The sequence below is a fragment of the Canis lupus genome, chromosome 31, assembly GCF_003254725.2.
Source record: "Canis lupus dingo isolate Sandy chromosome 31, ASM325472v2, whole genome shotgun sequence".
Lineage (NCBI taxonomy): Eukaryota > Metazoa > Chordata > Mammalia > Carnivora > Canidae > Canis > Canis lupus.
The window spans coordinates 39,623,269-39,639,720 of record NC_064273.1 but is presented as its reverse complement, the minus strand read 5'-3'; the positions used below and the strand labels follow the sequence as shown (position 1 = coordinate 39,639,720).

Sequence of the window (16,452 nt, the reverse complement as noted above, 5' to 3'; positions counted from 1 at the left end):
AAAGAGAGAGGACACTAATTACAAATACCAGAAATATAAGAGGGGACAGCACCACTGATTCAAATACATCAGAGGAAAATCAAGGAATATCATGAACTTCTGCCTAAATTGGAGAGCACAGATGAACAAATTCCTCCAATACACAAAACTGACTCAAGAACAGAAAATTTATTTTCTCTGATTAGAAAGTAGAAGAGGAAGGAATATTTCTCAATTCGTTTTGAGATGAGTGTTATTGTGATACCAAGACAAAGATATTACAAGAAAAAAAATCTTACAGACCACTATGTATCTTAAACATAGGCACAAAATCCTTAACAGAAAGTATTAGCAAATGAAATCCATAATACAGAAACAATTATGTGTAATAATTACGCATGATAACCAAGTTGGGTTTATCCTGAGAGCGTAACTTTGGTTTAACACTCAAATATCAATCAATGAAATTTACTACATTAACAAACTACAAAAGAAAAACCCTATGTGACTTTACTAGATAAAAAAATTCATTTAACAGGGGTGCCTGGGTGGCTCGGTTGGTGAAGTGCCTGACTCTTGATTTCAACTCAGATCATGACCTCACGGTTGTGAGATGGAGTCCCCTGGTAGATGTTGGAGCCTGCCTAAGATTCTCTTGCTCCTTCTGCCCCTCCCCAACCCTTGCATGCTCACTCTCTCTCTCTTAAAAAAAAAAATCATTTAACAAAAACCAAGATAAAAATTTTCAGGAAATTAGGAAAATAATATCCTAATGATGAGCATCTTTGAAAAACCCACAGCTAAGATCACAATTCAAACACGAAAAAGTGGATGCTTTCCTCCTACAGCTGGAAACAACTTTCAACACTTCTCAATGACACAAGTGGAAGTCCTACACATTGCAGTAAGGCCAGAAAAATAAATGTCCCTAAAGACAATTTGGAAAGAAAATTAAAACCATATTAGACAATATGGCTAAACATATAGAATCTTAAGGAATCTACCAAAGAAGTTAATAAACTTATAAAAGGCCAACAAACAAAAACCAATTGCATTTCTGCAGACCAGTAATAAGCAACTGGAAAAAATTTAAAATTCTAATATTTATAATAACATTGTAATTGAATAATATCAAAAACATAACCTATTATGGAATAATTTTAACAAAACAATGCTAAAAATTTTTTGTAAGAGCCAAATACATGGAGGGATATACTGTATTTTTCAATTTTTTAAAAGACTTTATTTATTTATTCATGAGAGACAAGAGAGAGGAAAAAGACAGAGACACAGGCAGAGGGAGAAGCATGGAGGCTCCATGCAAGGAGCCCGATGCGGGACTCGATCCCAGGACTCCAAGATCATACCCTGGGCCAAAGGCAGGCACTAAACCACTGAGCCACCCAGGGATCCCCTGTATTTATCAATTGAAATATAAAATATTTTAAGAATCCAGTAGGAATTTTGATAGAAACAAACTGATTTAAAAAAATACATTAGGGCAGCCTGGGTGGCTCAGTGATTGAGCGTCTGCCTCTGGCCCAGGGCCTGATCCTGGAGACCCGGGATCGAGTCCCACATCGGGTTCCCTGCATGGAGCCTGCTTCTCCCTCTGCCTGTGTCTCTGCCTCTCTCTCTCTCTCTGTCTCTTGTGAATAAATAAATAGATAAAAATCTTTAAAAAATAAAAATATAAAAAAATACACTAAAATGCAAAGGAACTGGAAGAGCCAAAGCAAACTGCAAAATGAAAAGCAGAGTTTGAAGACAAATTACACAATTTCAAGATCTGCTGTAAAACCACAGTAACCATGACACTGTAGTACTGACACGAAGATGGACAAACAGCCATGGGGGAGCACAAAGAGCCAGGAACAGATCCTTCTCATACATGGTCTACCAAGTTTCATTGAAGATCCCAAAGAAATTCAGTGGGGGAAAGAGTGGGCCTTGGAGCAAACGATGCTGGAACAGCTCGACATCCACATGCAAAAAAAAAACAAACTCCCATCTATACGCTGTACTTACACTAAAATTAACTTGAAATGGATCTACATATAAAACAAACTACAAAATCCTAGGAGAAAACATGGAAAACCTTTATGATTTTGGGTTAGGGAAATATATCTTAGATATGACACAGAAGTAGGAACCATAAAGGAAAACATGAGTAAACTGGACTTCATCACAATCAGTAACTTCTGCTCTTTGAAAGTCACTGTTAAGAGAATGAGAGAAACACAAGCCACAGGCTGGGAGAAAAATCCAAATTATACACCTGATAAAGAACTTGAATCCAGAATATATAACAAACTCTCAAAACTTAATAAGAAAAGAGCACATTAAAAAGAAAGCAAAAGATCTGAACAGACTTTAAAAGACATACAGATGGCAAATAAGTATATAAAAAGGTGCTCCCCATCCTGAGTCTTTAGGGAGATGCTAATTAACACCTCAGCGAGATACCTCCACACACCCAGCTCCACGTTGACGTTAACAAGCCTGATCACACCAACCGCAGGCAAGGGTGTGGGAGGACGTGAGCACTCATCTCTAGCCTGGGAATGTAAAATAGGACAACCACTTTGGAAATCGGTTTGGTAATTTCTTAGAAAGTTAAGCATAAACCTACTATGTGATCCAGCCATTCTATTCCTAGCTATTGACCCAAAAGAAATGAAAGTATACTTCTACACCAAACCTTGTAGGAGTATTCACGGCAGCTTTAGTTGTATTTGCCTCCCAAACCTGGAGGCAACCCAGGTACCCCTCAACAGGTGAGAACTACAGCACAGCACATCCACATCCATAAAACAAGATACAACTTACCGGCAAAAGGAACAAACTACATCCAAGACCACGAGTGAATCTCAAAGTACATATGTAGAGGGGCTGAGGCCAGACAATCTAAGAGTAGATACTGCATGATTTTTTTTTTTAAGATTTTACTTATTTATTCATGAGAGACACAGAGAGAGAGGGAGAAGGAGGGGGAGAGAGAGAGAGGGAGAGAGAGAGGGAAAAAGAGAGGGGGAGAGAGAGGGAGAGGCACAGGCAGAGGGAGACGTGGGCTCCATATAGGGAGCTTGATGCAGGACTCAATCCTGGGTCTCCAGGATCACGCCCTGGGCCAAAGGCAGGCGCTAAACCGCTGAGCCACCCAGGGATTCCCCTTGCATGATTCTATTTATACAAAATTCCAGAAAATGCAAACTAATTCATAGTGTCAGGAAGTAAATGAGGGCTGCAGGAAGTCTGGGGGAAGTCAGAAAGGGCAGAGGGGAGGTATTACCAAGGTGCACCAGGGAACTTTTAGGAATGCTGGATGTGTTCACTATCTTTCTTTGAAAGATTTATTTATTTTTGAGTGAGACAGGGATGGGGGTGATGGGAGAGGGCGGGGGGTGGGGCAGAGGGAGAGAGAGAATCTCAAGCAGACTCCCTGCGGAGTACAGCCCTGAGGCGGGGCTCCATCCCACAACCCTGAGACCATGACCTGAGCTGAAACAAGAACTGGACACCTAACCATTTATGTATGTATGTATGTATGTATTCATTCATTCATTCATTCATCATTTGAGCGAGGGAGTGCAGGGGGAGGAGCAGAGGGGAAAGACGGATGTGTTCACTATCTTCATCACAGGGATGGTTTCACAGGTGTACATGTCTTAAAACATGTAAAACTGTACACTTTAAATATGTGCAGTTGATTACATGTCAGTTATGCCTCAACTGAGCTCTTAAGTTTTTTTTTATATAATCAAATTTTAAAAAATCTAACCAGTGGAAAACCTGCTTCTTGTTGACTCAGTATTTTCCTACTATGTCTGGACAAGGAGCTAAAGGACCTGGACAAAATTTGATCCACCACTTAGGAATATCAGAATACATGTTAAAACCTCAGATCTAAGATCCTCTGGATTTTCCTCCAATTCAGACCTGAAACACTGCAAAGAAAACTTCACAGGATTTTGATCAAAGACGCTGGAAACTGATTCAAAAGGAAATGGTCTAAATGAGGACACTGTGAAGGTCACGCTGGCCTTCCCAGCCTGCAGGTGAGAAACCACGCTCTCGCTGCAGTGCCCGCTGCTCGGGCTGTGGGCGCGGACAGTGTGGGGACGGGTGTCACGGGCAAAGCGCTCTCCCACTGAGGCCACGCACAGTCTGCAGCAAAGACTGCCACGGCTTCTCCTTTTCCTGCCGTTCTATAGCTACAAACTGCTTTTGCATCCAATTTAAATGTCGAGGCTTTCTCTTCCCTACTCTCCTTGTTCCCCCCCTGACCCTTCCAGAGATTTTTGACTCTTCCTCCCCTCGGCACTCTCTGTAATAACGCCCAGCCCACACGCTGGCTTCAGCCCACGTGCACCGTGATAACTCATGGCTGGCGCAGGTCTGCTAATGCAAATGCACCTAAACGATGCTCATGGTCAATACCTGAAGAGAAAGGCTGTGCTCTGCTGCTTCTAAAGGACAAAGAGAGGCATGCTCACCACCGGCCGTTTCCAGGACGCTCCCGCTGTAGCCCCGAGGGACACCCCTCACAGAAGCCAGCTGTGGACGTTCGCAGTGGGAGAGCTCCACGAGGCCCGTGGTGACATCCGGAGGGGCAGAGTGCAGATCTGCTTTGGAAAAACAAACCCCAAATGAGAGTGGCGGTTGATTCAGAAGAGGATTAAGTCGCTCTATAAACCCCATTCAACTAAAGCCTCACTCGCTGAGCTCTAAGCAAGGGAGGTGGTACTCCAATTAATTCTCTTTTTCCGGTTGACTGAGACCCTATGAACTCTGAACTCCCAGGCACGGTCTGTGGATACCCGTGTGCAAGTGGGCTCTTTGGTTCTCAAAGGGATCTCGGCCAGAACCTCCAACGACGACAGTGTGTTGACAGGCACGAGTGAGCTGCAGTTAGAAATCTCAATGAAGCACAGACACATTTTAAATCAATTGTTCACTGAACCATTTTCATTGTATTATGAAAAAAAGGGCAAGCTTCTGTAAACTATCCCTCTCTCCCCAAAAAAGTATGTTGGATGTCACAAATACACAAAAACAAGCCTAGGCAGATAAAAATTATCCCCACTGCCAGGTCAACACACGTCACTACTGGGGGATCTCCGTTAAGTCCTAACGACACAGGATATTAACATCACAGTTAAAGACCAATGGCGTTAGATGCAGAAAATGTTGAAAGCCACTCCTTCCACCGTCTGAACGCACATTTTGGGGTTTAACCTTTATCCTACGGCACATGTTAACTATCTGGAACGCCGGCCGCCTCTGAGCTGCAGAGGTGTGGGTGTGAGCGGGCATCTGTACCAGGGCCATCGGGACAGACCTGCAGTCCCCTGGTCCTGACCCTGCTCCCGCCACCCCAGATGCCATTCTGCTGTTTCTGATTTTAAATTCCAATCCTTTACCTACTACATCATAACCCAGGCAAAGTGCAAGCTAAAAAAAATTTTTAAATATGTAGATAGATGAAATTATATGGAAGCAAAACCCAAACTCAACTATTTACAGAGCAGAAAACACCATCTGGAAAAATCTAACTTAATGACAGAGTTTTCATAACCCTTGAGAAAGCATGATATTGATGAAATTAGCATTTTAAAGTATGCCTATCATGAGGTTCTTTTAGTTTAGAAAGAAATTTCCCCAACCTTCCAAGTCTAGCAAAAAGAGGAAGTGATTTTAACAGTATTCATGAAAAATGCATAAATGGTAATCTTAACTACAAAGTAGTTTTAAAAACACCATATAAAAATAAATAGGGACACCTGGGTGGCTCAGTGGTTGAGCGTCTGCTTCCGGCTCAGGGCGTGACCCCAGGGTCCTGGGATCGAGTCCCACGTTGGGCTCCCTGCAGGAAGCCTGCTTCTCCCTCTGCCTCTCTCTGTGTCTCTCATGAATAAATAAATAAAATCTTCAAAAAAACAATAAAAATAAACAATATTTAAAATAAAAATGAACTGCTTTAACTGGAAATACTACTTTTATTTATTATTTATTTATTTAATTTTTTTTTTTTTTTTAAGATTTTATTTATTCATGAGAAACAGAGAGAGAGAGAGAGGCAGAGACACAGGCGGAGGGAGAAGCAGGCTCCACGCAGGGAACCCAACGCGGGACTCGATCCCGGGTCTCCAGGATCACGCCCTGGGCCAAAGGTGGCAGTAAACTGCTCAGCCACCCGGGCTACCCTGGAAATACTACTTTTAAATACAGGTATTTACATCTGTGTCCCAGTGTTTTATGGATTTGATTTCTTTAATCCAAAATCGAAAACAACATATTTTTTTAAATTACCTTTACCTAATATATTGAACCTCAAGGTTTTTTTACCTAGTATAATTTTCTCCTTTCTAGATTTCTTTCCTCAGTCCAAACTGAAGAATTCTCCAGTGATAAAAACTAAAAAGGTGATTTTTTATAACACAGAGCAGGAAGGTGACCATTTTCAGATTCAGGAACTCAAGTCATCTATACCCAGAGAACATTTAGCATATGGAACCCACAATCCACAGTTAAGATTATTAGAATTTACCAGACTTGATCACACAATGTATATGGAGGCCAAGCGAGTGGGATGGGAGAAAAGAGGGGTACGGCCACACCTGCTAGAGTTGGGGGTCCTCCGTGCACCACGGTAACAACTGTCCCTCGTCACCCTCCACCGCCAGGGCGACACACACCTTGCGGCTGCGTGCGTCGTTAAAAGGCCCCACAGCCACCAGAAAGTCCAGCGCTGTCAGGCTAAGTTATAAGCTGTAGCCAGTCGCTCACGCTGGATACGCTTTCCTCTCTAAGCCACGGGAAGCAGGGACTGCAAGAGCCCACGGGCGGCTAACACAGTCTTGTTCCTACCCCATCTCACCGAGAAGAGTCTCAGGAAGCAGAAATAAGATAACAGCACATTCGGAAACAACTGTTTTCTCACTTTGGAGACATCTGTGTATTTCCGATAAGTCAAATCACTGTGACAAACGAGGAAAAAAATGTATCCGTGTGAAAGCTGTTTTTCAGGCTCTCCCTGGAAGCCGTCCTTGAGGACGGGGGGGCAGAGACCGCGAGCCGCCCCAGGACACCCAGGAGGACGGCCAGAACAGCGTCCGTGGGCTCTGCTCAAGCCCCAGCCTCTCCTGCTACCCGGAGGACTAGACCGACAGCTTCTCTGCGTGCTGGAGGCAGCGAGGCTACGTCATGGTAGATGACACAGGCTCCACAGAAGCGTGCAGGGTTCCTGTACTGACTCAACACATAAACAGCGAAGCGCATCCGTGATGTGTCCATAGGGGATGCGGAGACGTCACCCAACGCACTCCCAGTGCAGCCGAGTGACCAACATTCACATGAAAGCAGCTCAGCCCGAGCCCGCCCTGCCTGGGGGTGTCTGGCCTGCTGGGACCCCCCTCCCTGAAAACAGGAGCCTGTCACTGATGTGCAGCTGGTACGCATTCCAGTTTTAGTAGAATAGCAAAGAAATGAGTGGGAACCAAGAAAACTGCATCAGCCCTGGCTTCACCGCTAGGACAGCTGCGTGATCTCAGGCAGGTCACGAACAACCTGACTTTTGTCTTCCCTCCACGTCTAGAACCATGGGGGTTCAGAGGGTCTGCGGCCACGCTGACAGCACCACCCAAGAAATGCATTGCTGTGCAGGCACGAGTGCAGAGCGCACGCGAGCTCCCGTCGCAGCTCACACATGCTATGCTACTCCTGCTGTTGAGTGCAAAGCATTCAAATGATGAGAGGTTTGCAACTTTTCCTTTCTAAGATCAATGTAATTTAGAGAACTGGACGATTTAGAAAAGATCAACACATCTCTGCGATTTAGTTTTGCCTGGCCTCTCCTTGGGCTGAGGGGTGGTGTGACTTGGTACGTGGAGGAAGAAAGGTCAGCCCACGACTGCAGGCCAGCAGACAGCCCGGGCGACAGGACGGCTGATGGCTCTCCAACTCTGCACACGCAGCCAAGAGCAAAGGTGGGGATGACGTCGAGGCAGCAGGCCGTGGGTGGCTATCAGGAGCAGCCAAGGCCACGCCTGAGGGACCGTCCACCCTACACCTGCCACCTGCACCAGCCAGGCCTCCAGAGCAGGAGGGGACCTGACATGAAGGAACACCGCCACTCCAGGGCCCACCATGCCTGGAACTGCCAAACCACAGACGCAGCAGGAGCTACTCTTGTTACCAAAAAGACATTTCCAGATGAAAAATAGGAGGTGGGTCTTGATGGGCACAGGGCGCAGAGGCACCCCTGTCCTGGAGGGGCCACGGCAGCTCGTTACTGACCTATGTGGGCGTGGGCCGCGGGGCCTGTGAGCGTGGCGGTGGCGGCGGCACTGGGAGCGGCGGCGGGTCTCCCTCCCGGGTGAGATGAGGTGGAGGATGCAGAGGATGAGGTGGACGAGCCCTGAATGACCCGGTCGAGCCAGGGCTCGATGTTGGAATGGCTCTGGAGCGGAGTGGAGGTGAGTCGCCCGGGTCGCCGTAAAGAGCCCTCATCTTCTGAGGCAGATGACGTGTCTGTGGTTAAAATAATGATGACAGGCATAATGTAGGGATGAGTCGGGGAGGGGGTGGAGCTCCCACACCGGCACCTGCGTCTCCCAGGCCTGCCCGGGGCAAGCTGTGCACACCTGCGCCGCTGCGGCCCAGCCGGCCACGGGGTCGTCTCAAAGGCTGCCCTGGGTCTAGAAGGTCTAAGTTCTCCGCTGTAAGATCCAAGGAGCCCTACCTGGGAAAGCAGTTTCAGAGCCCAGCCTCCCCGGGAGGACTGTCGGGGAGCCCACATGCTGGGAGTGGAAGCAGCCCAAGCCCTAAGTGGCTTCAGCACATGCCTTGGTGGGGTCCCAAGTACCACGGCAGTCCCTAGGTGCTGAGTGCTCATCTGAGTGAACGCCCCACACGACCTTGACACATGGCCCAGCCTGCCCCCCGAGGCAGCGCAGTGGTCAGGGGCGGCAGCCCCACCCGCCCATGCCTCCCCTGCACACCTGCATCTTCTTAGGGGAGGCAGCAATGAGCCCGGGGAAGAATAACCCCCGAAGACAACTGCTTCACTCAGTAAGATTAACTGTTCACTGAGGTTTTTCAAGTCACCATGACTGTGCATTTTATTATTAAAAAGTTTTCTTAAAAATTGAGTGGTATCTGTAGTTATATTTAGTGGGAACAATAATTTGACAGCTATTTCTAGAAGTTTTTTTCAACAATATAAACTTTTTCTTTTCCTTTAGAAAGGAAGTGTTACCAAAACCCCCAAATTATCTTCTAAATCTAGTGTGTTTGGTTTTCACTACATCATCAAACCAAAAACTCCTGACACCAGTTTCGTGACTTCAAAATCAAGACAGGCAGCAGCAGGACACCAGACATCACCAATACTCCACGTAAAAGTTCTCATTTCTAATGGTAATAACAACGAAACAATAATAAATTTTTAAAATCCTCCAAATAACCCGCTCCCATTTAAGGCCTGGTAACAATATAGTAAATAATCAATAAGATGAGAATAATTTTAAGATTCTTAAATCAGAGAACTTAAATATTCCAGTAAGCATTGACTTTGGGTTCCTCTCTTTACTAAAAAGAATAAATAGCATCTTAGTAAAAGCATTAAAATGTACCCAAAAGTCTGGAAGAAAGCAAGCACCCACTCGGGTTAGAGCCACACTGTGTACACTGCACGTACACAAATATTTCTAATCTCTAGTTTTTCCAAATCTTTACTACAGGTCAGACGGGGAAGGGAAGGTTATGAGGTCGGAGCCGTGCAAGGACCACACAGCTGCTCCTGACGCCATCCATCAATACCTGGAGGCGTGTAGGTTTCCACAGACGAGTGTACGAGAACAGAACGTCTTTTGGAAGGCATAGGCATCTTCCTCTCCTTGTACTTGGCCAGAGCTGCTTGCACCGCCTCCGTGTGAACATCTACGTAAAAACACAGCAGTAAATACACTTTCTACAAGATTGCTTACGAAGTAACAAAATTAAGTTCATATTATTTGTTTTTATTGAATGTAAAAGAGACATGAGTAAGGCCTATCATAAAGGAGGCACATGATGTAATGAGCACTGGGTGTTAGATGCAACTGATGGGTCACTAAATCTACCTCTGAAACGTATACTATACTATCTGTTATTTATTTTAAATTTAAAAAAATAAGCATAGCCTATGACATTGGCCCTAGATTTCTTTAAATGTTCCTTTGTTGGGAGATTTAGACTATGTAAATATTTTCATAGTTATAAATCAAAACTAGATAAAAAATAAACCCCCCAAATTAAAATGAAACAAATGAACCTAAATGTGTCTCTAGTGTCCTGAAGTATTCCAAATGACTTTCAAACAGTGCAGTTAGACTGTTTAGCCTGCTCCCCTGGAGGGTATCTACTAAGGAGGCACAGAAAATAGAAACTCTGGGGCCCCTGGGGGCTCAGGGGCTGAGCGTCTGCCTTCAGCTCAGGGTCCCGGGATCGAGTCCCACGTCGGGCTCCCTGCATGGAGCCTGCTTCTCCCTCTGCCTATGTCTCTGCCTCTCTCTGTCTCTCATGAATAAATAAATAAGAGCTTAAAAAAATCTTTTTAATTAAAAAATTTAAAAAAGCTTACCAAAAGAGCTTAAATGGAAAGGAAATGTATGTCACACAGGGTGGAAATGTTAAGCAGACGAAGCAGAGGGCCCAAAAGCTACTGACATGTAGCCTACAACTGAAAATATGAATCTTTTCGATGGCCATTCCGATAATACAAATAAAATATCACAGACTGATTTAAATATTCATAAAAGTACTGACAGAATGGCAGAAATCTGATTAGAAGGAAATCTCCAAAATGAGAAAAAGAAAAACTAGTAAAGACACCTGCCGTAGTAAAGCTACTCCACAACATACAAAAATTACCAATACCAACCCCGAAGCTTGAGGTCCAAAAATGAACAAAAAAGTTTAAAGGAATTATACTAATCGGCAGAAAGGATGATTTCTCTAGGGATTTTTATGAGCATCTCCTGGGGAGAGACCGCCAACCCTACGGGTCACGTTAGGGATCCTGAGGCCGTGTGGAGGCCAGATTTTCTCTTAAAAAGAGATGTGGTAAATGATCCCTCCAGTGGAAACCACTTCCCCCGTGGCCCCAGTGGGCGCCCCTACCTGAGCGGAAGCGCTCGTCTCGGGAGTTGGCCGGCCGCGGCTTCTGCTGCTTAGGCGCCACAGCTGACGTCTGCGCGGGGCCAGAAACCCTGTTCTCTGCTTGTAGGGACGGATCTACTCCTACGACACAAATTTGTAGGACTGTCTTACGTAAACAATTTGCTTTTGTGATTATGGAACACTCCAGTTAAAGCAGCACACATCGCCCCATGTCGCTCCGCCACGCTCGCTGCCCACAGGTAGCAGCAGAGCGCCCGCAGCCTCTGGCGGCCCCTGAAGCCCAGGAGGGCCCTGCATCGACGTGGGCTGCCATGAACACCTCCGCGGCCCTCTCCCGACCGCGCCCGGCCTGCCTGGCCTCGCCGCCCGCTGTCTGTACAACGGGTGACCATCACAGCGACGTGGCCACTAGGGCACGTTCTGGGGAGGGCCCTTTAGAAACGTGTTTCTGCATCACAAATGCGTCCTGAATCTGGAATGGCTTGTGTCACTCTTCTTGGCACTGTCCACGAGGTCAGCCAACTGCCCCCAACGACATCCCACTGAGCAGTCACTGGGACAGCAGCACTGCGGGTCGGTGCAGGGAGGACAGGGGCTGAGCACACAGCCCTGAGCATGCGGCCACGAGCACGCGGGCCCCGGAGTCATGAGGCCGACCCCGTGCTGGCTCTGAACCCTCCTCTGCTACCCTCTGACGCCCGCATGAGACAAGCCTTCCCCGCTCCGTCCGTCCGAGGCCTGGGGCACATTGGAAGGGTGGCCAGCGGGCCCTTGGCCCGGGCTCCCCAAGGACAGGTCACCTAGCGCTGTGTGCGGCCCCCGCCGGGCATGGAGCCACTGCACCCCGGGACCCGCGGAGGCCGCCAGGGCACCCTGTGGGCTCCGTGGCCCTCAGCACCTGGAACCCGCAGGTGCAAGCAGGACGGCTGTCATCCTGTGCCCAGAGAAAGCGCAGGTGCAAACCCAACAGCTTGCCTGAGCGCCTGGACACGGGAAGGCGAGCGGCCCCGCCTCAGCCTTACGGCTGTCCATACCTGCCGTCTGAACCTCCTCCAACAACCCGGCAGCTTATGGCTTTAATCCACATCCCTCGTATTCCCCCTGAGCTCAACCATCTCTGTCTGCTTTTGCCTGGTAGGCTTGCCGCTTACAAAACCATGATCAAGTCTTCAGCCCAGTTTCCTACTGGGCTTTTTAAAAAATCATGTTGGGGGACTTTCTGGCTTTTTAAGTTTATATTAATTTCACTTAAATTAAAAATTCAGTCTCCCAGTTACACTAGCCATTGTTTTGAGCGCTGGACGGCCCTACATGACATTTCCATTATCACGGAAGTTAATAAATGGGACAGAGCTGCCTTACACGGTCTGGATACTAGTTCCTTTTCACTTATTTGTGTTACAGTGATCTTCCCACTGTGTGACTTGTCCTTAATCTCTTTACGGAGACTCTGGATAAAATGACATTACTTTAAACATGGTCCGGGCTCTCTCAGTTCAGGTCACAGCCCAGGCCCTTTAGTGACTCATGGAATCCCATCTATCTTGAGATGGTGACAATTTTCCTATACAATCTTCTATGATGCTGTAGCTTTTGCGTTTCCTCTCAGTCCTTCTCCATCGGACACTGGTTGTTGTGTCCAGTGATGTGTCCTACACGCGGACAGGGAGCTGTGCCAGCACCGTGTCCCCGCAACACTGCCCCCAACAGCAGCCACATCTGCACATGCGGGCCCTTCTGTGTCTCTCTGGGCTCTGGGTGCTGCTCCGCTAACCCACCTGCCTGCCCGTGTTCCAAACCATGCCGTCTTCATGACGACAGCCCAATACTGATTTTCCAATCTTCCCATCTCATTCTTCTTTTTTGAGCACATTTTGAATCCCTTGGCCCTTTAGACTTATATAAATTTTAGAATTAGCTTGTTAAATTTCGCCAAAAAAATTTTTGTTGAAATGACAAGTGTGTGAGCTCTACAGATCAACCTAAGGTAGGAAGAACTGACAACATTACAGCATTTGTTCTGAACCTACGTAAGGAAATGTTCCTTACTATCATCACAAAAAATCATTATATTGTATAATCATAAAAATATGATAAATCCTATCTGAAATAAGATCTATGCCAACTCCAAGCTGTAAGTTATAACCTGGGTCTTTGATTTTTATTATTTAATATTACACACATTGCCCAGTCCTCCTTAATAAAATACAAAACATATCAATTTTTAGGCCAAGTTTGGTAAGAAAAATGGCTGTTATGAAATAGCTGAGTGGCCGACCTTACCTTGAAGAAGTGGGATGTAGCGTGCAAGCAGCTTTGCCCGTTTCTTTTCATATCCTTTTTGAGTGATGTCACCTAAAACAATGACAAAAGATGATTATATTCCCTCCAAAGTTTTTGAATGAAAAAGTAATTCATAATGGAGAAAGTGGAAACACTAATATCTGTGACGCACCCACACAATGGAACTCTATTCAGCAGTAAAAGGGAACAAACTTTCGTTCTATACAGGAGCCTGGATGGAGCTTACATGAGTATCACTAAGTGAAAGCAGCCAGGCTCTAAGGGCTACGTACACAGTTATTCCATTTACATGACATTCTGGAAAAGATGACACTATAGGGACAGAGCAGATGGGGGTGAGGGAGGGGGTGACTACAACGGGGAACGAGGGAGTTCTTGGGGGTAATGAAGCCGTTCTGTTTTGGTGGTGCTGGTGGCCCATGACCACGTGTTCATCAAAACCCAGGAAGGGTGAATTTTATTGTATGTAAATAATACTTTAATTTTTTTTTTTTTTAAAGATTTTTATTTATTTATTCATGATAGTCACAGAGAGAGAGAGAGAGAGAGAGAGAGAGGCAGAGACACAGGCAGAGGGAGAAGCAGGCTCCATGCACCGGGGGGCCCGATGTGGGATTCGATCCCGGGTCTCCAGGATCGCGCCCTGGGCCAAAGGCAGGCGCCAAACCGCTGCGCCACCCAGGGATCCCAATACTTTAATTTTTTAAAATTGTGGTCTTCATCCCCTAAGAGCCTGTTAGAAAAGAAGACTCAAAAAATTTTTTAATAAACATGTTTAAAGTTAAAAACAAAACCAGAGGGATCCCTGGGTGACGCAGCGGTTTAGCGCCTGCCTTTGGCCCAGGGCGCGATCCTGGAGACCCGGGATCGAATCCCACATCGGGCTCCCGGTGCATGGAGCCTGCTTCTCTCTCTGCCTGTGTCTCTGCCTCTCTTTCTCTGCGTGTGACTATCATAAATAAATTTTTAAAAAAATTAAAAAAAAAAAACAAAAAAACAGAAAAGCAGACTCTGAGGCCACGCTGCAGAATGAGCCCGAGCCTGCATTTCATCAAGATCCCGAAGTGAGTCCCAGGCAGGTCCATAGGTTCCCTGTGTGGAAGTAGGAGTGGGAGGCCCAAGCCTGTCCCCGGGCAAGGACTTGGGAACAGGGACTGCTGTTCCGACAAATTATCATAAAGAAGAACAGCCTAAAAATAAATTAAAGTTCCCAGGAACAAGGCAGGAAGGGTGTCTTAAGGAAAGAATTCTCAATGTACGAGCACATTCTGTTTCCTAGAGAGAACTTGGCACGCTCGGCGTGAACCCATCATGCTTTGGAGACTTTATTTAGACCTGAAATATATGTTTACGATTTCCAGGAGTAGCCTGCCTGGGCTACCCGTCTGCAAGACAAAGCCGCACTGTTCTGAGAGCCCTGCTGCCCCTGCCCCTGCCCCAGGCGAGCACAGGGCCCGGCTGCGGGCTCAGGGGTCAGGGGTCGGGGCAGCTGCGGGGGATTCACCAAGGCCCGCCTTTGCACCAGCACATCCCTGCACGGCCCGGGGCCTCTCACGGCCCGACACCCCCGAGGGCCTCACATCCAGGGGCAGACCCCTGGACGCCTCCTGGGAGACCGTCCTACATTCCTCCAAAAGATGGGTGTGAGGTCAGGGCAGGCAGGCCGACCACAGGCTGGGGCGGGGGAGCGGACAAGGCCCCCACCGTGGCCTTCCCTCGGCGCCGGCCTCCGTGCAGCCCAGGCGCCCTGGCTGTCCTCGTCCCTCTGCTCCCACCTTGTTCCCTCACCACCCCTACCGGACGCCAGTCATCTAACTGGAGCTTGTTCTGCAGAATGGACACTGCTTTGTGTCCGTGTGCTTTTACTTCACCCGAATAGCATCATACTGCAAATCTCACTCGGCCTATTTTTCCTGCCAAGCGCTCCACCTGTAACGTCAGCCGCTCCGCGACGCAGGAGCATACCTCACCTGCCACTGACTGCCGGGCCCTCGGGGTGCACCGTCCCTGGCCTACCTGCTCCCCGGACACTCAGACCCCAGTCTGGGCCAGGATAGGACTGTAAAATTGAGCTTATTATTTTTTAACTTGTGAACGACTTTAAAGCGCATGTATTTTTTAAAGCAATATCTACTAAAAAATGATTCTTTTGAAATATACAAAAATGTGTGATTAAGACAAAATTAAATGAAAACTAAATACTGTTACACTACATTAAAACTGATAAACCCCTATTTAAAAGCAGAGGACTGATTTTCCAGGATATTTAAAAATTAAGTGCTCATTGCCCTCAGCTGTCTCCTTCCTCGGTTCTCATTCCAAACGCACATTTCCACGGGGAGGGTGCCAGAGGGCATTCAGAAATGAACGTTAACTCCCTGCTTCCTGCCTGTGACCTCACAAAAGTGGTCTCGCGCTTTCTACTGAACCAGCTGAACACAACCAAGCTGCACATTTTCACGTGTAACCAGTTGCCACATTTCTCGTGTCAAACGTAGACACTCAGCCGACACAGCACCGCATGCAGACTTCTACCCGCATAAAGACGAAGGTGGAATTCCAAGGAGAGTGCGGACACGGAACCACTAAGCTAGCAGAAAAGGGGGCCCCAATCCAAACCCTCTGAAGCCAAGTTCTGTAACCACCGGAGACAAAGAGCAGAGCCTAACTCCCAAGCTGGCTGCATACAACTGGGGGAGCCCGCGTGGGGCAGGGGGAGGAGCCACTGAGGACAGAGCTCGTCCCTGGCCGGGCACCCAGGTGCGGGGTGGGGGTGGGGGTGCTTGGGGAGATGCCAGGGCCCATCCTTCTCTTGGGATCCATGGGCTGCTGCTCGCTGTGCTGACCAGCCCTCCAGCCATGGCCACAACACCGGCGCCCGGTGACCTCCACTGCTGCAAACCAAAGTCACTCCGGATTATAAATGCAAAATTGCAAGGAACATCTCCAGGTTGCAACCCAGACACCAGAGTTCCTAACAGGAGGAGGAGGAGGAGGAGGAGAAGG

The 16,452-nt window shown here is 47.3% G+C and overlaps 1 protein-coding gene across 7 annotated transcripts in view; it reads right to left on the bottom strand.

Moving 5' to 3' along the window:
- Nucleotides 1-16,452, bottom strand: part of DIP2A (disco interacting protein 2 homolog A) — a 93,102-nt gene that overhangs the window by 55,821 nt on the left and 20,829 nt on the right. For 3 of the 7 annotated variants that reach the window (XM_049104504.1, XM_049104505.1, XM_049104507.1), the window contains exons 2-6: nucleotides 13,426-13,497; nucleotides 11,143-11,262; nucleotides 9,802-9,921; nucleotides 8,278-8,511; nucleotides 4,476-4,607 (exon numbers count right to left, since the gene is read on the bottom strand). In XM_049104504.1, coding sequence (XP_048960461.1) covers nucleotides 4,476-4,607; nucleotides 8,278-8,511; nucleotides 9,802-9,921; nucleotides 11,143-11,262; nucleotides 13,426-13,497 — 678 coding nt within the window. The remainder of the gene's footprint in view (nucleotides 1-4,475; nucleotides 4,608-8,277; nucleotides 8,512-9,801; nucleotides 9,922-11,142; nucleotides 11,263-13,425; nucleotides 13,498-16,452) is intronic. The other 4 variants (XM_025462213.3, XM_025462215.3, XM_035709187.2 and 1 more) reach the window with 2 other exon arrangements.